The 25184-nt window shown below is 45.8% G+C and overlaps 1 protein-coding gene across 3 annotated transcripts in view; it reads right to left on the bottom strand.

Annotated features, from left to right (window-relative positions):
• Positions 1 to 25184, bottom strand: part of DENND2B (DENN domain containing 2B) — a 154878-nt gene that overhangs the window by 47162 nt on the left and 82532 nt on the right. For all 3 annotated transcript variants that reach the window (XM_081240858.1, XM_081240860.1, XM_081240859.1), the window contains one exon: positions 5067 to 5171. In XM_081240858.1, coding sequence (XP_081096984.1) covers positions 5067 to 5146 — 80 coding nt within the window. In that variant the 5' untranslated portion in view covers positions 5147 to 5171. The remainder of the gene's footprint in view (positions 1 to 5066; positions 5172 to 25184) is intronic.

The raw sequence follows: 25184 nt of genomic DNA, 5'->3' as shown, positions 1-25184 counted from the left end.
CCTGCCGATGCAGGGGACACGGGTTTGTGCCCCGGTCCGGGAGGATCCCACATGCCATGGAGTGGCTAGGCCCGTGAGCCATGGCCGCTGAGCCTGCGCGTCCGGAGCCTGTGCTCCGCAACACGAGAGGCCACCACAGTGAGAGGCCCGTGTACCGCAAAAAAAAAAAAAAAAAAAAAGCTTCCAGATTGTGGTGACAGTTACACTCCGTGGGTGTGTGTATGTGTGTATATGAACTCATCAAACTGAAAACTTTATTTTTTCGGTTTTTTGTTTTGTTTTGTTTTTGTTTTGTTTTAACACCTTTATTGGAGTATAACTGCTTTACAATGGTGTGTTAGTTTCAAACTGAAAACTTTAAATTGCGTTTATGGTACTTTAATTATCCCTCAATAAATCTTTTTTAAAAAATCTAGAGTGGGGGGCTTCCCTGGTGGCGCAGTGGTTGAGAGTCCGCCTGCCGATGCAGGGGACACGGGTTCGTGCCCCGGTCCGGGAAGATCCCACATGCCGCGGAGCGGCTGGGACCGTGAGCCATGGCCGCTGAGCCTGCGCATCCGGAGCCTGTGCTTCGCAACGGGAGAGGCCACAACAATGAGAGGCCCACATACCGCAAAAACAAACAAACAAACAAAATCTAGAGTGGGACTGAAAGATCCTTTGCCAAGACCTAAGAAAGATTTAAAGTGTTGCCTCACAGAATCTTACACACAGACAGACAAAAGGCCTTCTAAGGATCTTAAGGGTGAGCCCTGAAGATCCTCTGTAAATAATAAGGTCTCTAAGACTCTTAACAACCATTGTCCCATAGCAATCTCACAGGGAAAAATCCACTTATCCACCTTCTGAGGTACTACAAGTGCCATGTGGAGGCTCTAAACCAAGGGCTCTAAGAGTGAATACAGAGAGGGGAGGGGAATCCTTCCTAGCTGAGTGGTCAAGAAAAGGACTGGGAGGGAAGTAACATCTGCATCCAGACTGGCAGAAATGTAAGGTTCGCATTAGAGAGTAGTGCAAGATTAAGGTAGAAAGAAAAACCAGGGCTTTTTATGAAAGCCTTACAGAGCAGGCCAAGTTTGACTGTATCATAGATGACAGTAGTTTCTGAGCTGGGAAATCCCAGTCATGTGTACAGGCAGGTGAACGTAGAGGTACAATAAAATAACAGAAGGAACAGGAGAGCTAGGCTTGCGTTCTTCCCCCCGTTAGCTTTGTATCCTTGGGGAGTACCTCCTCTTCTCTGTGTCTGTTAGCCAAACTGTCAAGCAAGTGGGTGAGACCAAATGAGCTCTAAGTTTCCTCTTCAGCTCTGCCTTTCTCAGAGTCTATGGGCTGAATGGAAAGGGAATCCAAAGTTAACAAGACCTATCATGGAAGATACTATAAAGAGTCAAATAGTACAAGTAGCCTATGCTCTAAGAGACTGATCTCCCAGCCATCTAGATAACTGGTCAACAAACAGTTAGTCTTCTAGGTACCAGGCACTGTTCCAGGCTCAGAGGAGACAAAGCAATCAAAGTCCTTGACCCCAAGAAGTCTACACTTTTACAGGCACCCAAGTTTCCCACACATACATACATACAGAGGTAAGGTTTCCAAAACACAATACAGACAGCCTATATTTGCAAGTCACAATGATCCAGATGCTGGAGTTTCACAGTGAAGAAGCTGTTGAGGAAATAAGCAGGCATGACAAGTCTTCTGAGAACAGCCCCTGCTGCCTGCCAAGTCTCACAGTACAAGTGAAATCTCCTGAGAGCAACAAGTGGCAAAGTTTACCCCATCTAGATGGCCGAACTAGCTCTCAACATAACACTTTCTTAGCAACCATTAGCATGACGATTTTTTTTTTTTTTTTTTGGCTGCGTTGGGTTTTTCGTTGCTGCATACAGGCTTTCTCTAGTTGCGGTGAGCGGGGGTCACTCTTGGTTGAGGTGTGCGGGCTTCTCATTGCGGTGGCTTCTCTTGTAGCGGAGCACAGGCTCTAGGTGCGCAGGCTTCAGTAGTTGTGGCATGCGGGCTTCAGTAGTTGTGGCTCGTGGGCTCTAGAGCACAGGCTCAGTAGTTGTGGCGCACGGGCTTAGTTGCTTTGCAACATATGGGATCTTCCCAGATCAGGGCTCGAACCCCTGTCCCCTGTGTTGGCAGGCAGATTCTTAACCACTGCACCACCAGGGAAGCCCAGCATGACCATTTCTTAGCAAGCAAGTCACTAAGCTGCTTCTAGTCCCACCCAGGTCATCAACACCAACATGATAAAGCCTGACCTCTGGAATTCAGAGGAGCTTTGAGAATCTCACCTCCCACCCCCAGAAATGGATGCAGCCAAATCTAACGAGCTGGAGTGGGAACAGCCTGTGGGGAGGTGAAGCAGCTAAGGGTGAAGCAACAGCCTGTGGGGAGGTGAAGCAGCTAAGGGTGAAGCAACGTGCCCCTTTGTCCTCACTAACAAAGAGAAAGGGAAGCCTGCTCCAGGAGACCAAAACATAGCAAAGAACAAAACTTTGGTGGTAAAACGAGAGGTTCAGATTTCCTCCTCCTGCATATCCTGCCAAATCAGGAATGGGCTATAAAGGAAAAGGAAGAGAATAAACTAGCAAAACAATCCTAAGAACCTAATAATGGAATGGAATCTAGGATCTTTACCCCAAACTAGCTTAGTGGTGGCACCAGGTGAAGTCTTATTCAAATTAAGGATATGGCCTTGCAAATATGTATCTTGGCAGTTCCACAGGGTCCCATTTGCCCGTCCCCACCAGTTTTCCATGCCCCAAAGTACCCCTGCCCCCAAAGCTAGATACAAATGCCTCTCAGTATCATTGGCTTCCTCTGCCTCCATGTGGATGATGTGGACAGAGGTCCCCAAAGCAGCCAGGGTTCAAATGCTCAGCTTTCCAAGGCCTTAGCACCCCTGCACTCCCCAACCAAAGTTCTGGTCACACCTGGGAGCCTTTTCTCACTGGAACTCCTGGGTTGGCAATGATTAAAGGGCCTCAGGTCACAGGCAAATGTCTATCGGAAGGTCAGACTAAGAAATCTGGGTGCCAAGGTCATCAATCCAAACTGTAAAAGCCTTGAAAAAAGAGAATGGATCATCCCCCTCTTTTTCCCCTTTTTCTTTTTCAAAATTGTGATCTGGTGGTTTCTCTGTCCACCAAAGAGCCCAGCACCTAGGAGGAGAGCCCTCAGAGTTCACTGACAACTTCCTAAGAACAGTCCCAGATTTGGCTGGGGGTGAAAGCATCCAGAGAAACCACCAGGTGACAATTTTGAAATAATAACAACTACAGTTCAGCAGTAGCCTCTGAGAGAAGGCTGTAGCTAGCCACAGAGGCCTGTGACTCCATGCCAAAAGCCCAGGAAAGGAGGGAGGGAAGCGGAAAGGTGGCAGGAAGGAAGGGAAGTGAAGACTTAGAAGGGACAAATGCCTTTTTTTAGACACATCAGAGGCTCAGATATTTACAAATACCATCCGTCATGTTATGATGGCAAGCAGGCTGGGAAGCTAAAGGAAGAGCAATTTCTAAAAATGTTTAAAACATGAAGGTATATACTCCAAACAGAAACTAGGGTGCCTGTCAGCAGTTCTGATTCTGCTTTGTGACTTTATGTAAACACTGCATCTCCCATCCCGGTCCCCACAAAGCGGAAATTAGAAGAAAAAAAGAATACTTGAAGGAGCTGAGGGCTGCTGGGTACAGTAATTTCTAATTCAGCTTCTAAATATACTCTTTCTTTTAATTTAAGAATAAAATGGTAAAATCACACACAATGCTTATTTCACCCATACAGTCTCATATAAAAAAGTTGGGAACCTTAATTCCCAGTCTCTATCTGCCAACTCAGAGTCAGACTGCAGAGTAAGAAATGCCACCAGGCTCGGGGGCGGGGTGGGGGGGGGCGCGGAGCCCAGCAAAGTGGTTCCTGAGAAGTAGATAATGGGAGACAAAGACTCTGAGATCTAGACCTGTTTCTGCCTTGGCCACCGACATGCCCCGGGAGAGGTCAGTTTTTCCATCTGTTTGACCCAAGAGGCTGTTGGTCCCTGCCATCCTCAGCCTCACCCAGTTCAGGGAAGCAAGTATGCAAGCAACTCTAGTCCAGGTTAGACAGGGTGTGTGCGCAGGGGGTGTTCTTACTGGTCTTGCTGCCACAGAGTAGATATTCAATTTGTTTGTCTAAGCCCCAAGCTCTTATGTACCTAACAAGTCAGAATCTACCAATTTCTGTTCGGTTGGCACAGTCAATCCAGACCATTTCTACTGGGACCAAATTCTGCACGTATGGTGTACAGAATTCCTCTTGCCTCATTCACGCCAGTCACTCCCCAGGGGCCACATCCTATGCCCCATTCAACCAACCATACCTGGATATTAGCTCTGAATGAACCAAACATCTACCACTACCTCTGGCCAGACCTGAGTGTGTGCCACACTCCACTGGACTCAGCCTGGTAATGCACAGCCCAGACCTCCAGGAAGGAACTAGCCCGATCCCAGTCTAAGATGAGCATCCTTCTCATCACTATCCATTCTAGTGGCTGAGGTTCCAAAGGCCAAATTTGCCCAACTGAGATTCAGCAGAAGGGGCTATGAAAGGTACGTGGCTTTAATAAAAGAGGCTCTTCTAGGACATCAGCATCCAGCCTTGGCCAAGACCTGAGAAGCCCTGGTGAGAGTTGTACAGCTATCTGCCAGCTCTGGAAGCTTCTACCCCACCACCGGGAGGAAGCTAACATTTACTGAGTGGCTTTTTGCTAGGCACTATGCTAAGCACTGACATATATTATCTCATTTAATCCTCACAGAAACTCTGTGAGATAAGTACTATTATTATTTTACAGATGAGTAACCAAAATGTTAGAGGACATAAGAAAATGCCCTGAGATCTCACTATTTGGTAAGTAGTTAAAGTTTGGCCCAGATTATGCACCTCTATGACTGTCAGAATCATGATGATAATCATTGACATTTGGCAGGAATCCTATCCAGGACACAGGTCACTAGGTGTCCTTTGATGCTACCCTCCAGTGAGCCCCATTCCCTCAGCAGTGCTCCCCGACTCACCTGCTCAGGGTCCCTCGAGGGGCCTTAGTGCCTCCAGCTCCGTGGGTGATACTGGAATTCTTGTTGGCAGTCATGGTCATTTCTGCTCTCTGCAAACACAGAGCCCTGCAAAGAAGACAAGACCTATAAGCCAAGTTTCCATGGGTAGCGAAAAGCACCTCAAACATTTCCAGATGACCTCCAAAACTGCCAACAGGGTTTCTGTGGTGGTTAGCAGGAACCACTTTCCCACATATATTTAATTTCATGTGTTACAGATTAAGAGCCTCAAGGGATCCCTGATCTGGGTTGGGGAAGAGTCTGTGAGCTAACAGATAACTTATCACTTCACAGAAAATGATTTTAAAAACTCCATTTCCATCCTGCTTCTTCTCATTTCTTAAGTTAGAGTTTCCCAAACTTCTGGCATGCCATACAGCCTTTATGAATTTTACCATATTTGCATACCTCCTGAACAATCATTTATTCAATGTTTTTCTTTAATCAACTTGAAACTGACTAACTTTTCTTAAAATATTTAATCTTGTTCTAAACAATTAATCATTGACAAATATTTACTGAGTGAGTACCCCTGTCCTAGGCACTGCCATCCAGCAAAGAATGAAACAAAGTCTCTGCTCTCATGGAGCTTACATCCTAGCAGAGGGAAACAGACAATAAGCAGGCACAAGCATGTGTGTGATACATAAGTGTACATCTGTGTATAATATGTATACTGATAAGTGGTAGGAAGAAAACATGAAGCAAGGTAGAGGGAGAGTGAAGATTTGTTTTTTAAAATAGGATGTTCAGGGAGGAACATCCTGATAAAGTGACATCTGAGCCAGAAACCACAGTTATGAGTTATCATATTTTTAACACCCATTAAAATAAAATTAATATACTTTAAGGTATTTAAGTATTTATAAAGTGAAAAATGTCTGTACATGTACCATATACAGTTAGCTAATATAGTAACATTATTTTATGCTAAAATAATAAAGGAAGAAAAATGTTAAAACTTAAGGGTACATCCAGACGGGAAATTGTCTCCTATTTGCAGATGGTATGATCTTCCATGTAGAAAATCATAACAATTCTACTAAAACACTCTTAAACTAACATATAAAGTCAAGCAAGTTTTCAGGATACAAAGTAATATTTAAAAAATCAATTTTCTTTCTACATACTAGCAATGAACAACCTGAAAATGAAATTTAAAAAATTCCATTAATAATAGCAGCAAAAAGAATAAAATACTTAGGAATAAACTTAACAAAAGAAGTGCAAGACTTATGCACTGCAAACTACAAAACATCACTGAAAGAAATTAAAGAATACATAAATAAATAGAAAGGCATCCCATGTTCATGATCGGAAAACTCCAAGTTGTTAAGATGGCAATATTCCCCGAATTGATCTACAGACTGAACAGAATACTCATCAACTGCAGAAATTGACAAGCTGATCCTAAAATTTTGTGGCAGTGCAAGGGACCCAGAGCAGTCAAAACCATCTTGAAAAAGAAGAATAAAGTTGGAGGACTCGCACTCACCAATTTCAAAGCATACTACAAAGCCATGGTAATCAAGACAGTGTGCACAGACGTAAGAACAGAAATAGAAATCAACAGAATAGAATTGAGAGTTGAGAAATAAACCCATACATTTAGGGTCAATTGATTTTCAACAAGGATGCTAAGACAATTCAAGAGGGAAAGAAGAGTGTTTTTAACAATATTCAGACAACTGGACATTCATACACAAAAGAATAAAGTAGGACCCTTACACTTAGACTATACAAAAAAAAGTAAAAATGGATTACAGACCTAAATTTAAGAGTTAAAATGACAAAAGCGAAGCCTGGAATACAACATAGAGGTAAATCTTTGTAACACTGGATTAGGCAATAGTTTCTTAGATATGACACAAGCAACAAAAGAAAAAAGATATAAACTGTATTATACTAAATAAAAAACTTTTGTGCTGTTAAAAATACCACAAGAAAGTAAAAAGACTCCCACAGAATGGGAGAATTATTTGCAAATCATATATATCTGCTAAGCAACTTGTATCTAGAATATATAAAGAACTCTTCCAACTCAATAATAAAAAGACACATAATCCAATTTAAAAGTAGACAAACAGAAACTAACACACCATTGTAAAGCAATTATACTCCAATAAAGATGTTTAAAAAAAAGAAAAGTAGACAAGGAATTTAAACAGACATTTCTCCAAAGATATAAAATTGGCTAAGAAGCACATGAAACAATGTTCAACATCACTAGTCATTAGGGAAATACAAATCAAAACCACAGTGAGGTATTACTTCATACCACCAGGATGACTCTAATCAAAAAGATAAAAACAAGTGCTAGTGAGACTGTGGAGAAATGAAAACCTTCATTCACTGCTGGTGGAAATGTAAAATTGTGCAGCCACTTTGGAAAACAGTTTGGCAGTTCCTCAAAAAGGGATACATAGAGTTACCATAAGACCCAGCATGATTCACCCCTGGGTATACAGCCAAGAGAAATGAAAACATGTCCACACAAATACTCATACCAATGTTCATAATAGCCCAAAAGTGGAAACAACCCAAATGTCCATCAGTGGACGAATGCATTAACAAAGTGTGGTATATCCATAAAATGGAATATTACTCAGACATAAAAAGAAGACATTCCACAATATGGATGAACTCTCATGCCATTTTTATGAAATGTACAGAATAGGCAAATCTGCAGAGACAGAAAATAAATTAATGGTTGCTTAGGGTTGAGTTGAGGGTAGGAGAATGGGGAGTGACTGCAAAGAGTATGGGGTTTCTTTTGGGGGAGTGAAAAAAAAGCTCTGAAATTAGATAAACAGTGGTGATGGTTGCATAACTGAATATATTTAAAAAATGAATTGTATACATAACATAAGTGAATTTTATGGTATGTAAATTATATCTCAATTTAGATGTTAAAAAAAACTTTAAAATATTTTAAGTCCCTTGGAGAATGGATGTGAGAGACAACAATAATTCACAGTATCTCTAATGTGAATGTGCACTCTGTTCTGGGCCAACACCACCTTCACAGACGCTGAACAGTTCAGGAACAATAGTTCTCTCACTCTGATCGGCATTCTCATCCCATTGACCAAAATGAAGTATGTTTGGATGTGAAAGTTAAACATATTTATTTATGGTCACTAATGACCTTAATCCTGGAGGCCATCTTACTTATTATCTTGGTGCAAATAAGTGATTGGTTTCGATGATAAAAAATAAGCCAGACCCTAATTCTTGATATCATTTATAATTCTATCCTAATTTCAACATGAAATGCACTCTCTCTAATTTCCTTACCTTTATGCAATCTCTCAAGGTTGTCGTTTTGGTGATGGTAGTGGTGAGTGAAGTGGGAGCTGGAAGGGAGGAAGCAGCCCGCAGGTGCTAGCAATGGTGATAGCAATGAAACATCCCCCACAATGCTTTTAGAAAAAGAAAACAAACCCTGAGCCTCATTTTTATCCTTCATGAAAAGCCTTCCTGGTGGGCTTCCCTGGTGGCGCAGTGGTTGAGAGTCCGCCTGCCGATGCAGGGGCCACGGGTTCGTGCCCCCGTCTGGGAAGATCCCACATGCCGCGGAGTGGCTGGGTCCGTGAGCCATGGCCGCTGAGCCTGCGCGTCCAGGCTGAGCCTGCGCGTCCGGAGCCTGTGCTCCGCAACGGGAGAGGCCACAACAGTCAGAGGCCCGCGTACCGCAAAAAAAAAAAAAAAAAAAAAAAAAAAAAAGCCTTCCTGGGCTTCCCTGGTGGTGCAGTGGTTGAGAATTCGCCTGCCAATGCAGGGGACATGGGTTCGAGCCCTGGTCCAGGAAGATCCCACATGCCGCGAAGCAACTAAGCCCATGCACCACAACTAACTCTGCGCTCTAGAGCCCGCGAGCCACTACTGAGCCAGTGTGCTGCAACTAGTGAAGCCCGCGCGCCTACAGCCTGTGCTCCAGAACAAGAGAAGCCACCGCAGTGAGAAGCCTGCGCACCACAACAAGGAGTAGTTCCCGCTCACTGCACGCAGAGAAAAGACCCAATGCAGCCAAAAATACAATAAATAAATTTTTTTAAAAAACAAAGAAAAGCCTTCCCTACCTATTGAGGAAAAAATCTTTATAAACTTAAGTATATAGCATAATGTTAGTATGAGGAGAAGGAAGAAGGGGAGTCACTCCTGCCACCAGAGCACCTGTGCACACCGGCTCTGGTGAGATATTCTTTACCTGCACCAGCCAAGGGCCAAGTTAAGTGCTTGGCGTATGGCTGTGTGTGTTAAACAGAAAGAAGGGAAAGGAGAGAGGCAGCCTCTGGGAGCTTCCCAAACCAGTTCTCAGGGTCCTCAGGGAGCACAGTGTTACAAGGAATCAACTTGCTAAGCATCAGCTTTCAACTGTGCCCATGGTAACAACGATCACAATAATCATCAGAACCCATCATAACAACACTGGACATGCTCTACCAGCTCCAGGGCAGGCCCTCAGGGAAAGGACAGAAGATTTGTGGAAAGACCAGAAACTGAAATATATTAAAAGAACATGATGAAAAATATATTCTTTCCTTCCCTGAATTTCTGATCTAAAATGCTCTGAAATGCAGTCATATACTTGAATATGAGAACACAGAGCCAACTTAGTCAGGAGGAAGAATGCAGATAGCTGTGATATTTGCTTGGGCCAAGAAGAAAAATCCTGTGAAGATGCAACCAAGAGAGGAGTGGGTCAAAACTACCAGGCCCACGGCATTGACCCCTGGTCACACTTCTGCAAGAACACAGCTGCTATTCTCAGCAGTGGCCCAGGAGTTGAGGCATCTTGGGCAGGCACTGCTGAGAACCCCAGGAGAGCCTACTAAGTCAGAGAAGCTTACTCACTGTGCTCCCTCCCACCTGCTCTCTCTAGCCAGGTCTACTAGGTTCAGGGGATAATCCAGCGGTCTGAGGAACTAAGGACCAGGCTAACCCTTTACACCTGAAGTGCAGACTTGAGCACTCTGCATGGCAGGCTTCCTGGGGGACACTGCTTCTCCCAAGGCCCTAAGAGCCACCCCAGGCTCCCATCTGTGCTTTCAGCCTGATTCCTTGGCTAGTCTGGCTGCAAAGAGAGAGACACTCCCAAGGAAAAGAAACACCCACTGGGAATAGCGCAGAGAAGCCAAGGGGATGAGAGGTGTTTTGTTAGCTCCCAGGCCCATCAACGGCAAAAACTCCATGTTTGGAAAATGAAATTGTTCAATTAGCATCTACCACTGATCACGAATTGCTCAAAACCCCAGCTCTGACAAATTACAGGCAACTATCTGAAGAGTTACAGCCCAGAGAAAGGAACATAATAAGGTACCATTAGAACTTCTCTACAAACTCTGCATCGAGACAGAGACCACAGTCCCAGGTTCTCAAGGTGCAGTGGGAAGAACACCCAACCTGGAGTCAGCCCAACCCTGCCTCTAGCAACTGCTGGCCAAGGGTCATTGTACACGTGAGTTTTGAGGACTCAACGTTCTCACTATAAGAGCAATAGTAATAACATGACCTACCTCACGTGATTGTTATTCTGGCACACTGAAGCTTAATAAATCATTTTTCTTCCAGATCATGCTTCTCTAGGTATTTGGAAGGCACCCTCTCCATTCCCAAGCTAGATTCATTTTACAGACTCCCCAGCACTGCCATCCAATCCATTTACTCTATGCTAGGCACTGTGCAAGGTACTAGGATATGAAAATGGACAGATACAGTCCCTGCCCTGGAAAAGCTAACTGTAAAGGGAGAAAAGTGAAGGAAAAAGTGGACTCCATGAAGGCCTTATAGAGGGGTGACATTTGAAAGTAAGCCTTCACCTGTTCGTTACCCATGGTAAGAGGACTTAAGAAAAAACAAAAAAGAAGTAAAGGCACATTTATTACCAAAGGTGCTGCTAGATTCTTTATAAAATTACAATAGCTAAAGTTATAAGCATTTTAAAGGATTAAATCATTTAATCTTTGTGACAACCCTACGAAGTGGGTTCTATTATTATTTACATGTTACCAAGGAAACCAAGGTACAGAGCAGTTAAATCGCTTGGCCCTAGTCACACAGCTAGAAAGTGGCAAGTCAGGAATTTGAGCCCAGGTGGCCTGCACCAGCGCCGCCGCAGCTCTGAGTCAGCACTCTGCATGGCCTCCAATCATCTTCCATTTCAGCTCTCACCATCCCATGACGTAGTGATAATACAGGCCCAATTTTCCAACCAGGAAATTGAGATTCAGAGAGATTAAATGGTTGGCCCAAGATCACTCACCTAGTGAAGGAATAGGGCAGGACTGTGGACTCAGCTCTGACTCCACTGTCCACTTACTTTTCTTAACATTGATGGGGGTGCTTGTTAAAAATGCAGAGTCCCAGGTCCCACTCCCCCTCTTGAACGGAGCCTAGGAATTTGTATGTTCAGTAAGCACTTCAGGCTAGTGCTACACGCCTGTAAGTGTGCAAACTTGAGTCCCACAATGTGCTGAGGACTTGTAAAGGTATGAAGGGTCACTACTGACCATCCTCTCAAGAGTCTGCCCAGCTGTGAGCAAATACAAGATGGACACTCGGTCCCCTTCCTCCTCCCACCCCCCCAGCTTCTTCCACCTGCACAGAACCACCGACCCTCAACAAAGGAGCAGGCACGTCGCAGGATCCAGTGAAAGCATTATCAATGTCTGCTCCTAAACAGTTCCCTCAGTCTTTGCTGTACTCTGAGTTCTTGTATCTCAAAACAGCTCTTCCTGCCACCCACCCCTGGTAGCTAACAACCGCTTTCCTCACTTTCCCCTCACTTCCAAACTCCTGGGAAAAAAGAGTTTATACCCGAAGACATTAACTGGTGGTTTGCAAGAGCAAAAATATGTTCCATTTGGTTTTCCCTTCATTTTTTTTAAAAAAGTTGAATTAGTTATCAAACGTTTTAAAAATTGGGTGAGTATAAATGAAATGCAAATAAAAATTCAGATTCTGGCTTCTCTTGAAAAATTAGAAAACCTGCCATCACCGTCTGCATTTCTATATGGCAGCAGTTGGCAGTCCAGTTAGATGTAGCAAGCTCTCTCCAATTTACCACTGTCCCTCCCCGCCCAACGCCTACAGGTGGCCAGCTTTGCTCAGCTCTGTGACCTGACTCGCCCAGTCAGCAGGTGAGTGCTGCGTCCCACGTCCCAGCAAGGAAGGGGTAGGGGGCACTGCCCTGGGAGCAGCCACACAAAGCCTCCTGGAGGGCTGGGCTTGAGCAGTGCAGGGAGGAGCCTATGCTGGCCGCTTGAAACCCTCCATCTACTCCCCTCGCTGCCACTGGAGGAAAGACCCTCTGGAAGGCTCCCTGCTGTCACTCAGGCCAGCCTGCATCTTGCAGTTGTCTCTCCAGCTCCCTCAGTGCTCCCTTTCCCTACCATCCAGTCTCATCACCCAATCCACAGATGCTCTGCCCAAGGTCTGAGAAGGGATCCCTTAGAGGTCAGTCTCTGAAGGGAGCTCCTTCTGAGGGGTGCCCAGCCTCTAAGAATGAACCTTCCTATCCTAGAGCAAAAAACTGTTTCCCCTCGTTAAGTGACATTTCTAAATGTCTGTGTGGTACTTTTCCGCAGGCCTAATTTCGGACAAGACAGTGTGCCTCGCCCCTGAGGAGGAGACATTTGAGCCCTGAGAGCGCTGAAGAACAGATGCAAGTGTTTGGAGGGAAGCCTCCCGTTGTGCTGGGGTTAAGGTTGCCACTGAGAGGAAACACAAACACTGCCCAGCACCCTGCTTGTCTGGTCTAGGTAAGAAGTCAGGACCCCCCCACAAAGGAAACCTCTAAAGCACATGAGAGAATTTCTGCCGACGTCGACATTCCACTGATCTCTTAAGCAATCTCTGGCACGGAAGTAATAGCTTAGGAAGCAGCCCAGAGGGAAGGAGAAGGTGAGAAAGGGAACGGAGCTCTGTGTGCCCCGAGAACCTGGCTTCAGCCCAGTCCGGCTCTGTACAGCTGTGGTCTGACTGCCCTGGAGTCAACCTGCTACTCACCCTGCCCAGGGAACACCTACCAGACCGTCCTCACCCCCTCACTGACTCCCTCCTGCAGCCCTTGGTCATCTAGGCCCTGCGGCAGGCCGAGCAGAAAAGGATCAGACTGGCAGCTCCCCCAGAGGAGGGCCTACGTCTCTCATTTCTTCCTCCAAGAGTCTCGGCAACCAGCACTGGCACCGCAAGTTTCAGGGAGGGTCATCATTAGAGAGAGTTCCTTTTAAGTACCCAAACCAGAGTTCTCGAAAGCAGAGCGTTTGATTCTCCCTTTCTCTCCTGCAGGTGTCCTTGGACTGGGCCAAGGCAGGAGGCGCCTCATTTACCTTTCATAGCTCTGCCTGGACTGACAGCTCAGGCTCTGCTGTAGCGGCTCACCTGCACAGCCTTCCTAGGAAATTCAGCCATCCCACAGGTCCCCTGACATCCTGGCCCACTCTGTCCCCACGCGGCTGAGAAAGCTGTAGGGCAGAGCTAGCTAGTTCTTCTCCATGTTTTGAACAATCCTCAGTACTTGGCAGAGAGTTCTGCACATAAAAGACAGGCAAATAAATGTTAACTGATTTGCTAACTGATGGCAAAAGAGGGCCCCCAGGGCTTCCCTGGTGGCGCAGTCGTTGAGAGTCCGCCTGCCGATGCAGGGGACACGGGTTCGTGCCCCAGTCCGGGAAGATCCCACATGCCGCGGAGTGGCTGGGCCCCCAAGGAGTCAAAGGCCAGGAACACAAAGGGCCCTAGAAATTCTAGCACTGGCCATATCCTTTAAGGTGCACTCCTCCGCTCCCCAAAGGCATGGCTGCAATAAAACCAATGAAAGGGAGGTTTCCAGCTGTAGCTGCCACCCATTTGGACTGTCACCAGCAGGCCTTTTCCTCCCAGCCCTCAGCCAATCCCGTCTACCTCAGGAGTTTCAATCTCCTCACAGGTGCCCCTATTATCTTCCAGGGTCCTCCTGCAGTAACAGTTCTCATCCAACACACCCATGAAGAAAGGCTGCTCCTGGGAAACCTGCCTTCACCTCCGTCATGCTGGCTTTCTCCTCCCCCACCCCTCTTTTCCCCGCTTCCTTTCCTGACTCATTTCTCACTGGTTATCTGCCCACAACCTTGTCTTTGGTTCTGTTGTGCCTAAAATCAAGGGGTTACAAGGGAAAGGGGAGAAAGTGGGCTCAGAGGTTGGGTGGGTATCAAAAACTGTAGAAAGGGAGCCAGGAAGGTTCTTCTCAAGTCTGTCCCCTAATTCCCTTCAAAGTGCCAGACCCCTTTTCTCCGTCGGCACTTCTACATACCTGGTACCTTGGATCTTTTCCATTCCAGCCCCAAGCTCTGGGGCTCTAGGTCCAGAAAGTCCTTTGAGCAAAAAGTTGAGGGGATTATGAGCCTGGTTAAGTGGAGAGGAACCAAGATTTGTTTTGCTGGGAGATCAGAGGAATTGCTGGGTGTTTTTACAGGTCCCTATGAGGCTGAAATCTGCCTCAACCAGTCACAAAAAAAGATGATTTTTGTTGTTGAATAACAACCAGAAGAAAATTAAGCTCTCTTTCCATCTCCTGACTGTCCACTTATCACTCCCACATCCTCTTTCCCAACTCTCCTCCCCAAAGAGGCCTTTAAGTTTGGGTTTTCAACCTCAACCATTTTCAATCCCTTTTCCTGCCAGATGGTCCTTCTCCAGTTCAGTACAGATTCTGTGGAGGTTTGAAGTTGGGTTTAAATATTTCCTGAAAGCCTAAAATGGGGTGAGGGCTTGTTAGGCAATTCCAGGCCAAAGGAAATCTGGTTGCTTCCAAGACAGTTTTAAAAACCTAGACATGGCTGTTTCTGCCAGTCTGGAAACTCAGCCTCTCAGCGAGCGGCTTAACCCAGCTCTGCCAGGACGATGGAGCCCGCTCGGTCCATAGAACGGAGCCCTGCCCCACAAAGAGCCCTGCCCTCTTTCACCCTTGGCAAGAAGAACCTGGTGGGTCCTGTAAACATGATGATGATTCCAAGGCCACAGACCTATCTCACACCAGTGCCTTCCCTCTGCCAGTCACAGCAGACTAATTGCCATTTCCTGCACATGCCAGGAATGTTCATGCCTCCAAGCTTTTATTCAACCAATTCCTTCCATCAGGAAGTCCTCCACCACCATTCTTTCTTAAATATCCAGTTCAAATGTTGACTTCTTTCTGAAGCCTTTACCAATACTAAATCTTGACCTCATTCTCACCCTTCCCATGCTCTCCAGCCTAGCTGAACTCAACCTGACTGATGGCAAGATGCCTGCCCTGCTCCAGAAAACACCACCCACAAGCCAACTTTCTCAGAAGAGGACTAGGAAATAGTAAGGGCTAAAGGGACTGGGCAAGTCTCAATACCTCCGTTTTCCTATCTGTAGTATAGGAAGAATACTCTACCTCTATAATGAGAACTTGAAGCCCAGGGAGAAGCCATGTATAAAAAACAGGATACTCAGAACCCAAAAGGGAACATACTTGAAGTCTCTGGCTTTCCCCCAACTCTCAGCCTCAGGACCTCTTCTCTTGTCCTCACTCTCTTAGCTCTTACTCTGTTTCCTATTTCACTGAGAAAATAGAAACAATCAGAACACACCCTCAATAAGCTACCACCATCACATTTACCCACCACCAGCAACAGGGCAGACCTTGTCACTACTCTGCTCAAAACCCTAACATGGATTCCAATCACTAAAAGTAAGAGCCAAAATCTTCACAATGACCTACAAGGTCTTCATCATCTGGGTCTCTATGAGATCTCTGACCTCATTTCAACTATTCTTTCCCTTTAGGTTTTCCCCACCAGCCACACTATCTCCTTATCTCCTCAAATACACCAGGCACATTCCAACTCCAGGCCTCCACACCTGCTGTCCCCTGTAACTAGAACATACTCCCCCAAGAGAGCCTGCTCCCTCATCTCCCAGGTCTTTGGTCAGACATCATCTTCTTAGTGAGGCCTTCCCTGGATCACACTAAAATTTAGTGTTAAGAAATTACTACTAGGGACTTCCCTGGTGGCGCAGTGGTTAAGAATCCACCTTCCAATGCAGGGGACGCAGGTTCGATCCCTGGTCAGGGAACTAAGATCCCACGTGCTGCGGGGCAGCTAAGCCCATGCACCACAACCACTGAGCTTGCACTCCTCAACTAGAGAGACCGTGTGCCGCAAAACTTCAGAGCCCACGCACTCTGGAACCCGCGTGCCACAACTAGAGAGAGAAACCCCACACACCACAACTAGAGAGAAGCCTGCACACCACAACAAAAGAGCCCGCATGCCTCAACGAGGACCCCGCGTGCCGCAACTGAGACCCGACGCAGCCAAAAATAAATAAAATAAATAAATAAATAAATCTTTAAAAAAAAAAAAGAGAAAGAAAAATTTTTTAATGAAAAAACATTTGCCACCATCTCAGAGTGGCTCTACTTGGACAGAGTGAGCAGGCTGGGGGCTCCACTGTCCAGGCCCATCTTCCAAGCCCACCAGCCTTCCCAGTTCAGAGTCTGACCTACCCTCAGCAAGCACACCCACTCAGAAAATTGAAAAGTAGGCCACATCCTATGAACACCCAAAAGATTCAGGGCAGGGGTGGCTGCAGCCCCAGAACAACTGAAGTTGCTCTCTGCAAAGATTACAATGATTTTCCTATTATAAAACGCAAAGATCCTTTTTCTGGGGCTTAATGAATTAGAGGACCTTCCTTTCCTCATGTTTACTGTGTGGGACACTACTGATCAGCCCTCTCTGAAGCACTATAATGTAGTTATCTCCCAATCTGGAGTACACTCTCTGGGGTAGCATTTTACCATCTGCCTGGAGGATCCTCATGCTCATCAAAAGAGGGCACAGGTTAAGAAAGGTTGGGGGAATACTGTCAGAGAAGTAGAGAGAGACAGGTGTGGCACCTAAGACTTTTATTTGTTTACTTACTTGAAGCCTCTGAGGGCATCTTCCCAGCCAGGCCCCCATGCTACTGTGCTATACTCTGGTCCTTGCCCTTGAGCAGCTCCCCATCCTGCCTGAGACAGACAAGTAAAGAAAAGAGTCTGGCACACTGTAACAAGAGCTGTGATAGATGTATGAACACAGAGCTCTGAGAGCAAGGAGAAAAGACACCTAATCAGGTGGACAGGATGGATGTAGGGGAGGGCTTCTGGAGGAGACAAGAAGTGACACTGGGCTGAGTCTTGCAGGACTTGTGGAAGATAAAGAAGGCAGAAGAAGAACACCGCTGCAAGCAGAAGAAGAACCATGAACAAAAGCCAAGGAGATCTTAGAGCAAGAACAGGACACAAAAAGCAATAACCATAATGGAAAACATTGATAAATCAGACCACACTAAATAAGAACTCTGTTCATTAAAAAATGCCACTTAGAGAGTGAAAAAAGAACCTTTGGAGTGGGTACACAGGTTACAGAACTCAGCAGATTAGGAACATTAGATACACAGAGGAAACTTATCAAGAAGTAGAGTAACTCTCAAACTGCAGATCTTGGCCAGATCATTAGGGCTGAATTTCCCTTTGGATAAAAGTCTCAGTTTTGGAAGGGAGTAGAAGAAAGTGCACATACACAGCCAGGCTCTGCTAGTTCTAAGTATGCATTTATCTCATTTAATCTAGCTGTCATTATCTCCATTTTATGGATGAAGAAGCTAGGGTCGGACTTCCCTGGTGGCGCAATGGTTAAGAATCCACCTGCCAATGCAGGGGACACAGGTTCGATCCCTGGTCTGGGAAGATCCCACATGCCGTGGAGCAACTAAGCCCATGCACCACAACTACTGAGCCTGCGCTCTGGAGCCTACGAGCCACAACTACTGAGCCCACGTGCCACAACTACTGAAGCCCATGCACCTAAAGCCCGTGCTCCGCAACAAGAGAAGCCACCACAATGAAAAGCCCGCTCAAGGCAATGAAGAGTAGCCCCTGCTCATCGCAACTAGAGAAAAGCCCGCGCGCAACAACGAAGACCCAGTGCGGCCAAAAATTAATTAATTAATTTTAAAAAAAGAAGGAAACTGAGGCTTAGGCTAAGTAATTTGCTCAGGGTTTCATAGTAAGTGGCAGACCCCAGAGTCTAGAGAGGTTGCCACTGAGCCCTCTAATTGACACCAGAGCACATAAGTCCTCTGGTCTCTGTCATATCTTGTGACAGGAAGCCATCCTCCAACCCAAGTGCACCCCTGCAGCCCAGCTCTGTCTGTAAAGAGTTAGAAACGGATATTGGCAGTAGTCTCATGCCTGGCCCCCAAATGTTTGGTGTTAAAATCCCATTTTTCTTTAAGCCATCTAGTTCAGAGGGCCCTGAATCAATTAAAAATAAACATAAGAGATGCTCCTCTCTTGCTGTTCTTCAAGCCTTTTCTCCTTATCATTCTTCCCCACCTAGGGGACCCTGGTCAAAGAAAGGCCTTCCCCTAACAATGCAGTCCAGCTGGAGCTGAGACTGAAGATAAGGGGCATCTGTCTGTCCATCTATCCAACTTCTTTAAGGGTTATGATGGGGAGAGAATTTGCCTTTTTCCTCCTTTAAATAAAGCAAGTGTTACTTGGCTTCTGTGGTTCTCAAACTGTGTGCTGAGGTACCCTTGAGCACTGCAGTAAACTCACAGGGGTGCCGCAAGATATATATTTTTTAAATTAATTTCTTTTTTTATTGGGGTATAGTTGTTTTACAAGTTGTGTTAGAAGATATTTTTAATTTTTGAGGGAAACAAGAGCAATATCCAACATTTGTTTGGACACCCCGTGAGTTCACAGTTTTAACATTAGATTGCACTACATTCTTTTCGATGATGTCATTTCTTTGTGAAGCTGGGTTTTCAGCAGCTGCTGTGATTAAAAAGCAATAACCGTGTGAAAAGCAATGTGGAACAGGAAATGGGGATGGCAGTATTCAATCTGATTCCAAGATGTGAGATGTTGTGCAGTGCCCAGTACATCCCATACGTTAGTAACTGTGGTTATTTAAGAATGAAATAAAAAATGTTTGTAATTGAAATTGACGTACAACATTATGTTAGTTTCAGGTGTACTACATAGTGATTTGATATTTGCATACATTATGAAATGATCACCATGATAAGTCTAGTAACCACCCGTCCCCATACAAAGTTATTACAATATTATTGACCATATTCCTTATGCTGAATATTACATCCTCGTGACTTATTTTGTATATAACTAGAAGTTTATACCTCTTAATCCCCTTCACCTATTTCACCCATTCCCCCAACCCTCCTCTAAAAATATTTTTCCTTTCAATTTATATACATATATTTTTCAAATGGCTACTCAGTTATCAGTATATAAGCACCTACTAAATTGTTTACACCTAAACACTTAATAAATAAAAATAAGGTATTTCTTTTGGCATCTGGGCACTATGAAAAATTACTAAAACACTAAAGGCCCACGAACTGAGAAAGTTTGGGAACCTCTGGCAGCAGGTGTTTTTTTAAGTCTCTGTGTCAAGGAGTCAAGGAGGAGCTCCCAGGGCAGGCCCAACCCTGCCCCAGAAGCAGGCGGGCAGCTAGCACTCAGGCCTATGGACGGCACACTCAGGCTTTCACTGCAGCTGACAGAAGAGCTGCCCCTCTGCCTGAAGAGATGAGGCTGCACACTAGCTCCCTCTCAGCCCAGAGGCTGTGCACATCTGCCTCAGCTGTACCCCAGGCTCCCGGGCTCCCCTCTGAACTCCCTCCCTGAAAAGCTCTATTCAGCATGGACCTCATGAATAAAACCCAAGCCAGCCCAGAGGCCAGCAGGGGACTTCCACACACACTCAGACTTGGGCAAAGTCCACAAACCAAACCATTAATCCACTGAGGGAGGGAGGGATGGGAATCTGGGAGAGGGCTTCCACTGACAGCCCATCCACTAAAAGGCCAACTGGGTTTTTGGGGTGAAGATTTACATGAAAATAACGCCTTTGTTCCCCAGGGGTATCTGGTCTGATATATTCCCTCCCTCCATTCTTCCCTGAAGTCATAATCCTCTGTTGGTGACATCACAGCTCTTGATACAATAGCCAACTGTTGTGATGTCACAAGACTCAACTTTTGTCATTTTCAGTGGGGAGTGGGGTTAGAGAATGTGACAAAGGGCTGGAATTGAATAAGGTTATAGAACTGGAATTTGCTTTTTCATGCTGATTTCCCTGCTAAGGAAGGGCAGTGACTCAGAAAATGAAAGGCAAGCGAGCCGCTGGCAGCAAGGCTGTGTGTAGATTCATCTACACCAAGAGGAGAGGGATGGGGTTAGGGGGGCTAGGGCAGAAAGGAGACAAAAGTTTTCAATTCCAGGATTAGCCAAATATGAAGATGTTCTCAGTCTGGCCAAGTTCAGGACTTTCTCTTTCCATTATCCATCATGTGAGCCCAGGGTAAGCAGAGAAAAGCTGAACTGCAGGAAAGGCTCCAGGCTGGAAGGTTCCCTGGAAATTAATGTTTGGGATACTGCACTGGGTTCTGGACTCTACACTGTCCAAGGGATAGGCTCTGTTTGGACTGCATCCTGAGGACAGTGACCAGAATGGAGAGGGCACTCAGAGGCATGTCACAGGAGAAATGACTAAAGGAACTGAGAGTGTTTACCCTGGAGAAGAGAAGGCTGTGGATGGGGGAGGCTGATAATTGCCTTGAGAATTCTGAAAGGCTCCCATGTGAAGAAGGGACGACATATGCTATTTATGGTCCCCCAAAGAGACCTCAGACAATGAGAAGATCCAGAATGGCCAATATGAGAGAGAACTTTTTATTCTTAAATTCCAGTTAGAGACTATAAGTTTCTTTTAATTCCTAACTTCTTACTTACAGGCAAGGCTCTTGAGGACAAGGACTGTCTTGGTCACTTTAGTGTATACCCCAGAACTTAGAATAAGTGGCACATAGTAAGAGCTTATTAATATTTGTGACATAAATGAACAAATGAAGCAAGGACAGTGGTCTGCTGAAGTTGGTGCTTACTCATTCAATAAGTAGTTTTGAATCCCTACCACACGTCACTCACTCAGTTAAGATGCTGGGGATACAAGGGTGAAAGAAGCGGATAAGGTTAGTCTTCCCTCTCCCCCTGCTTTGTAGATTAGCACAGATGGCATGTAAGGTCCCTTCCAATATTGAGACTCCTTGATTTTTAGAGACAACTAAAATATTTTAAACTGAGAGGAAAGAGGACCCCAACGGCCATAGATAAACCCTACCTACCACCGCAGCTATTATTCACAAGCCTGGAAATCTAGACCAAGCTAAGGTTGCCTTCTCGACTGGGGAAGGGCCTGATGCTGAGACAGCCCTGTGCTGGGCCAGACCAGACCAACCAGACTGGGCATTTTATCAAAGCCTCCCAAGTACCCTAGATAAGACACAGTAGGCTCTCATGCGAACCTGGGCTCCCTCAGCCCAGCAATAAGTAAGTATAGTCCAGTTAGGTAATATGAGGTATTTCAGATACCCTCACTTCTCTAGGGAACTTAAAATGTCCCCATCAGCCTCAGGGCAATTATCCTTCTAGGGGCCATCTGAATGACAACATAGTCACTACAGAACAATTTTCAAGGAGATAATTCCAAGATCTTCTAGGCTGTGCTAGGGATACAGGCTTGGTTCCAACTTCTGAGGGCATGAGAGTACAACTAAAGGTAATGAAACAGATGATTTAACAATAACGATATACAATATACCAGAGACACAATACATACAGACATTATCCTCTTCAGGGTAGTCCCTAGAGGCCTGAATGTTTATTCCAATACATTCTCAAAACATTCCTGAAATTCCTGTTTGGAAATTGCCCTCAGAGACTTTGGAACATTATCTGAATTTTCTCTGAAGGAAAATCTGCATCCTTCAAGGGTGCTAACTCATTCAGAGCCATGTGGCAAAAAGGGTGCAAATGAGAGAAAAGCATCTTGGGTCAGAATAAGCAGTATCTGTCAAGTATACTGTGGAGCATACTGTATACTGATATCAAAGGGGATGCATACTGACACTGTCCCAAATCTCCACTTTTTAGAGTACAGCTGTATGAGTTCACAGAGCTCTCTGAGTATCTAATAAACCCCAAGAACATCCACAGAAAATTTCTAAGAACATAAACTTCTGTCTACCCTTTTAGGATGTTCACAAGCTCCCAAAGTTCCTCCACAGAGTCATTGTAAGAATCCTTGTCCTGGGCTTCCCTGGTGGCGCAGTGGTTGAGAGTCCGCCTGCCAATGCAGGGGACGCGGATTCGTGCCCCAGTCCGGGAAGATCCCATGTGCCGCGGAGCAGCCGGGCCCGTGAGCCATGGCCGCTGAGCCTGCGCGTCCGGAGCCTGTGCTCTGCAACGGGAAAGGCCACAACAGTGAGAGGCCCGTGTACCGCAAAAAAAAAAAAAAAAAAGAATTCTTGTCCTAACCCATTTTACCTGCCCCATAAGTGCACAGGTAATTCTGAATGGAGGCCTACAGAGCTCAGCACGTATGCCAACATTGGGCACTGAGAGAGTGGCAACAAGGCACCCTGCTTCCGTGAGTCCTTGCACCATTGTTTCAAACCTGGATGTCAGCAATTTACAAACTACTACACATCACAGGCCTTCAGGAGTGTTAGAAATAGTTAAATCCAAAAATATCAGACTTACAAGTGCCAAAGATCCTGAGACTCAAATGTGACATTTTCTAACATGGTTTGTAAACCGGTGCTGAAGACAATTCCCAAAGAGGAATCAAATCTACCTATGGTAATCACAGGTGTTTAGCCATGTAAGTGCACATATGAAGAGCAAGCTATGGTCACAGCACGTATTTTCTCCCCCTTCTCTAAGTCCCCAGTCTCCCTGTGTGAAGCACAGGGAATATGCGTCCTGCCTTCTTCTGGGCCAGCCAGCATGCCCACCAAGCAGCTCCCGACATACTAAAAGCCACCCAAGTCACATCTGGCTCATGCCATTGCTCTCTGTAATGAGGTATGACATGTATCTAAAGCTCTTGTATATTTTCACATTTGTAGCCTACAATTAGGCATTTTTGAGGGATGTACCTAACTACAGTACTGTTCAGTGACCTATAATTATTCACACAGGCATCTTGGCCAATCCAGGCAACTATCAGGCTGAAGGAAGGCACTCTGAGCTCAGACCTCATGGAAGAGGCTGCTCAGCTCTAAGGAGGCCCAGAGAACACTGGTTAGTGACAGGCCTCAGGGGGCCACATTGCTCTTCCTTGGCTATACACAGAGACACTGTCCTCTCTGTCCCCTACACCAGTCTTCCTCATCCACCGCCTGGCTCAGCACAGCTCAACCCCAAGCCCAAGGGATGGCACCTTGGTGGGCCCAGTGCCCACAAAAATGGACCGCTTTGCTGGACACAATCTCCATTACCAAGGCAATAGCAATTGAAAGCAATTTCTCAAACTCCCTACAAATCTCACACCTGAGGAAAAACGGGTCACACCCACCAGGCCACAGAATCCTGCAGTCCACTGCTGTGCAGCTGGGCTGTGGCAGTGGACATGGGCCACCTCTCTGAGCCAAACTCTCTGCCACCAGTTGCAGTGGCCTCACTGCTCCCAAGAGCCCAACAGAATAATTCTCCCCCTTGCAAACGCCTACCACCGTGCTTCCCCACTGCTTCCCTGGTTAGAAGGGAAGGCCTGGTTAGCCCTCAAGATCTGTCTCTAGTGATATTTCATATATATATTTAGCTCCATTAAGAACTGGTTTCTTGATTCTTTAATGGAAGCTCAAATCCCGATTCTAAATATAACCAAAGATACTACCACTAGCCAGCCCAGTGCGCTGTGAAGGACGACTACGGCCCACACTCAGAGCGGCCTGCACATTAAGTATGAGCCCAACAGCTCAACCACAATTCCTATGCAAGTTACCCTTCTTCCCCAGCGCTGGCTCCAAGTCCTTCAGCGTGCTTTATACTTTTCAAAAATACTTTCACATGCCACCTCATTTGAGTCTGCCAAACAAACCCCAGAAGTTAAATGCAATAGGTATTTTCTCTCCTTTTGACAAAGAAGACAGGCTCAGGGAGGCTGTCTTGCCCCAAGGTCACTCAGCTAGTAAGTGCAGAACCAGGTCTAGAACTACTTTGTAGCCATGCGACCTCAGTTCTTCTTATGTCAACAATTAATAGCAGCAAACTCATAGGGCTTACTGTAAGAATGAAAGGGCTGAAATACGAAAGGTGCTTGGAGTGGTGTCTGGTCCACCGTGAGGACTACGTTATTACTGTTGCTGTTGTTGTTATTTTTAAGAGTACTGTTACCACCACCACCCAGAACCCCCAGTTCAAAACCTAAAGCTCTTTCCTCTCCCTCCTTCTGCAACTTTGCAAGGATTACTCAGGAGGCAGTTTCATCTAACCTTGAGTGGGTCCAGACCCAGTCCCTGCAATTTGCCTATGGAATCTGGAACTCACTGGGCCCTCTATCTTACCACTCCACAAACTTCTCCACGTTTTTGGGTGCATACGCATACACACATATACCACCTTTCTTCACATCTGACTCTCTAGTCTCCTGGCCTCCGATGTCACTTATGCTATGTTAGCCACCATTCTGTGGCTCACCCTGCCTGCAGTACCCAACTTTTCATTCACTTGGTTCCTCCCTTCAATAATCAATAACGAGCACCCGACTCTCTACCAAGCACTGAGGGGAATATACCTTGCCCTCCAAATACACCAAATGAAAAGTGCAGGAAGAGTGGGGTGCACAAGGGGAGTGACAGCACAGAGGTGCCAGAAAATAACTCTGAGGGCAGCACAATAGATTCCAGAACAGCAATGCTTGAGATGAGCTTTAGAGAGTGACTAGAGTTTTCTGGGCAAAGGGAGAGAAGGACATGCAGAGCTAAGAGAACAGCATTCACACAGGGTTACAAGGCAGAATCATGCAGAATATGATAATCTCACACTGCCACCATGGAGGGGCTGTATGTGTGTGCACTCGTGTGTGTGTGTGTGTGTGTGAGAGAGAGAGACAGAGAGAGAGAGAGAGGAAGACAGAGAGAGAGAGAGGGAAACAGAAAAAGAGACAGAAACAGAGACAGAGAGAGACAGAAAAAGCGAAG

This window comes from Mesoplodon bidens (assembly GCF_964165515.1).
Source record: "Mesoplodon bidens genome assembly, chromosome: 7".
In the NCBI taxonomy this organism is placed as follows: Eukaryota; Metazoa; Chordata; class Mammalia; order Artiodactyla; family Ziphiidae; genus Mesoplodon; species Mesoplodon bidens.
The sequence above is the reverse complement of the archived record's forward strand: the minus strand, read 5'-3'. Positions and strand labels throughout refer to the sequence as shown.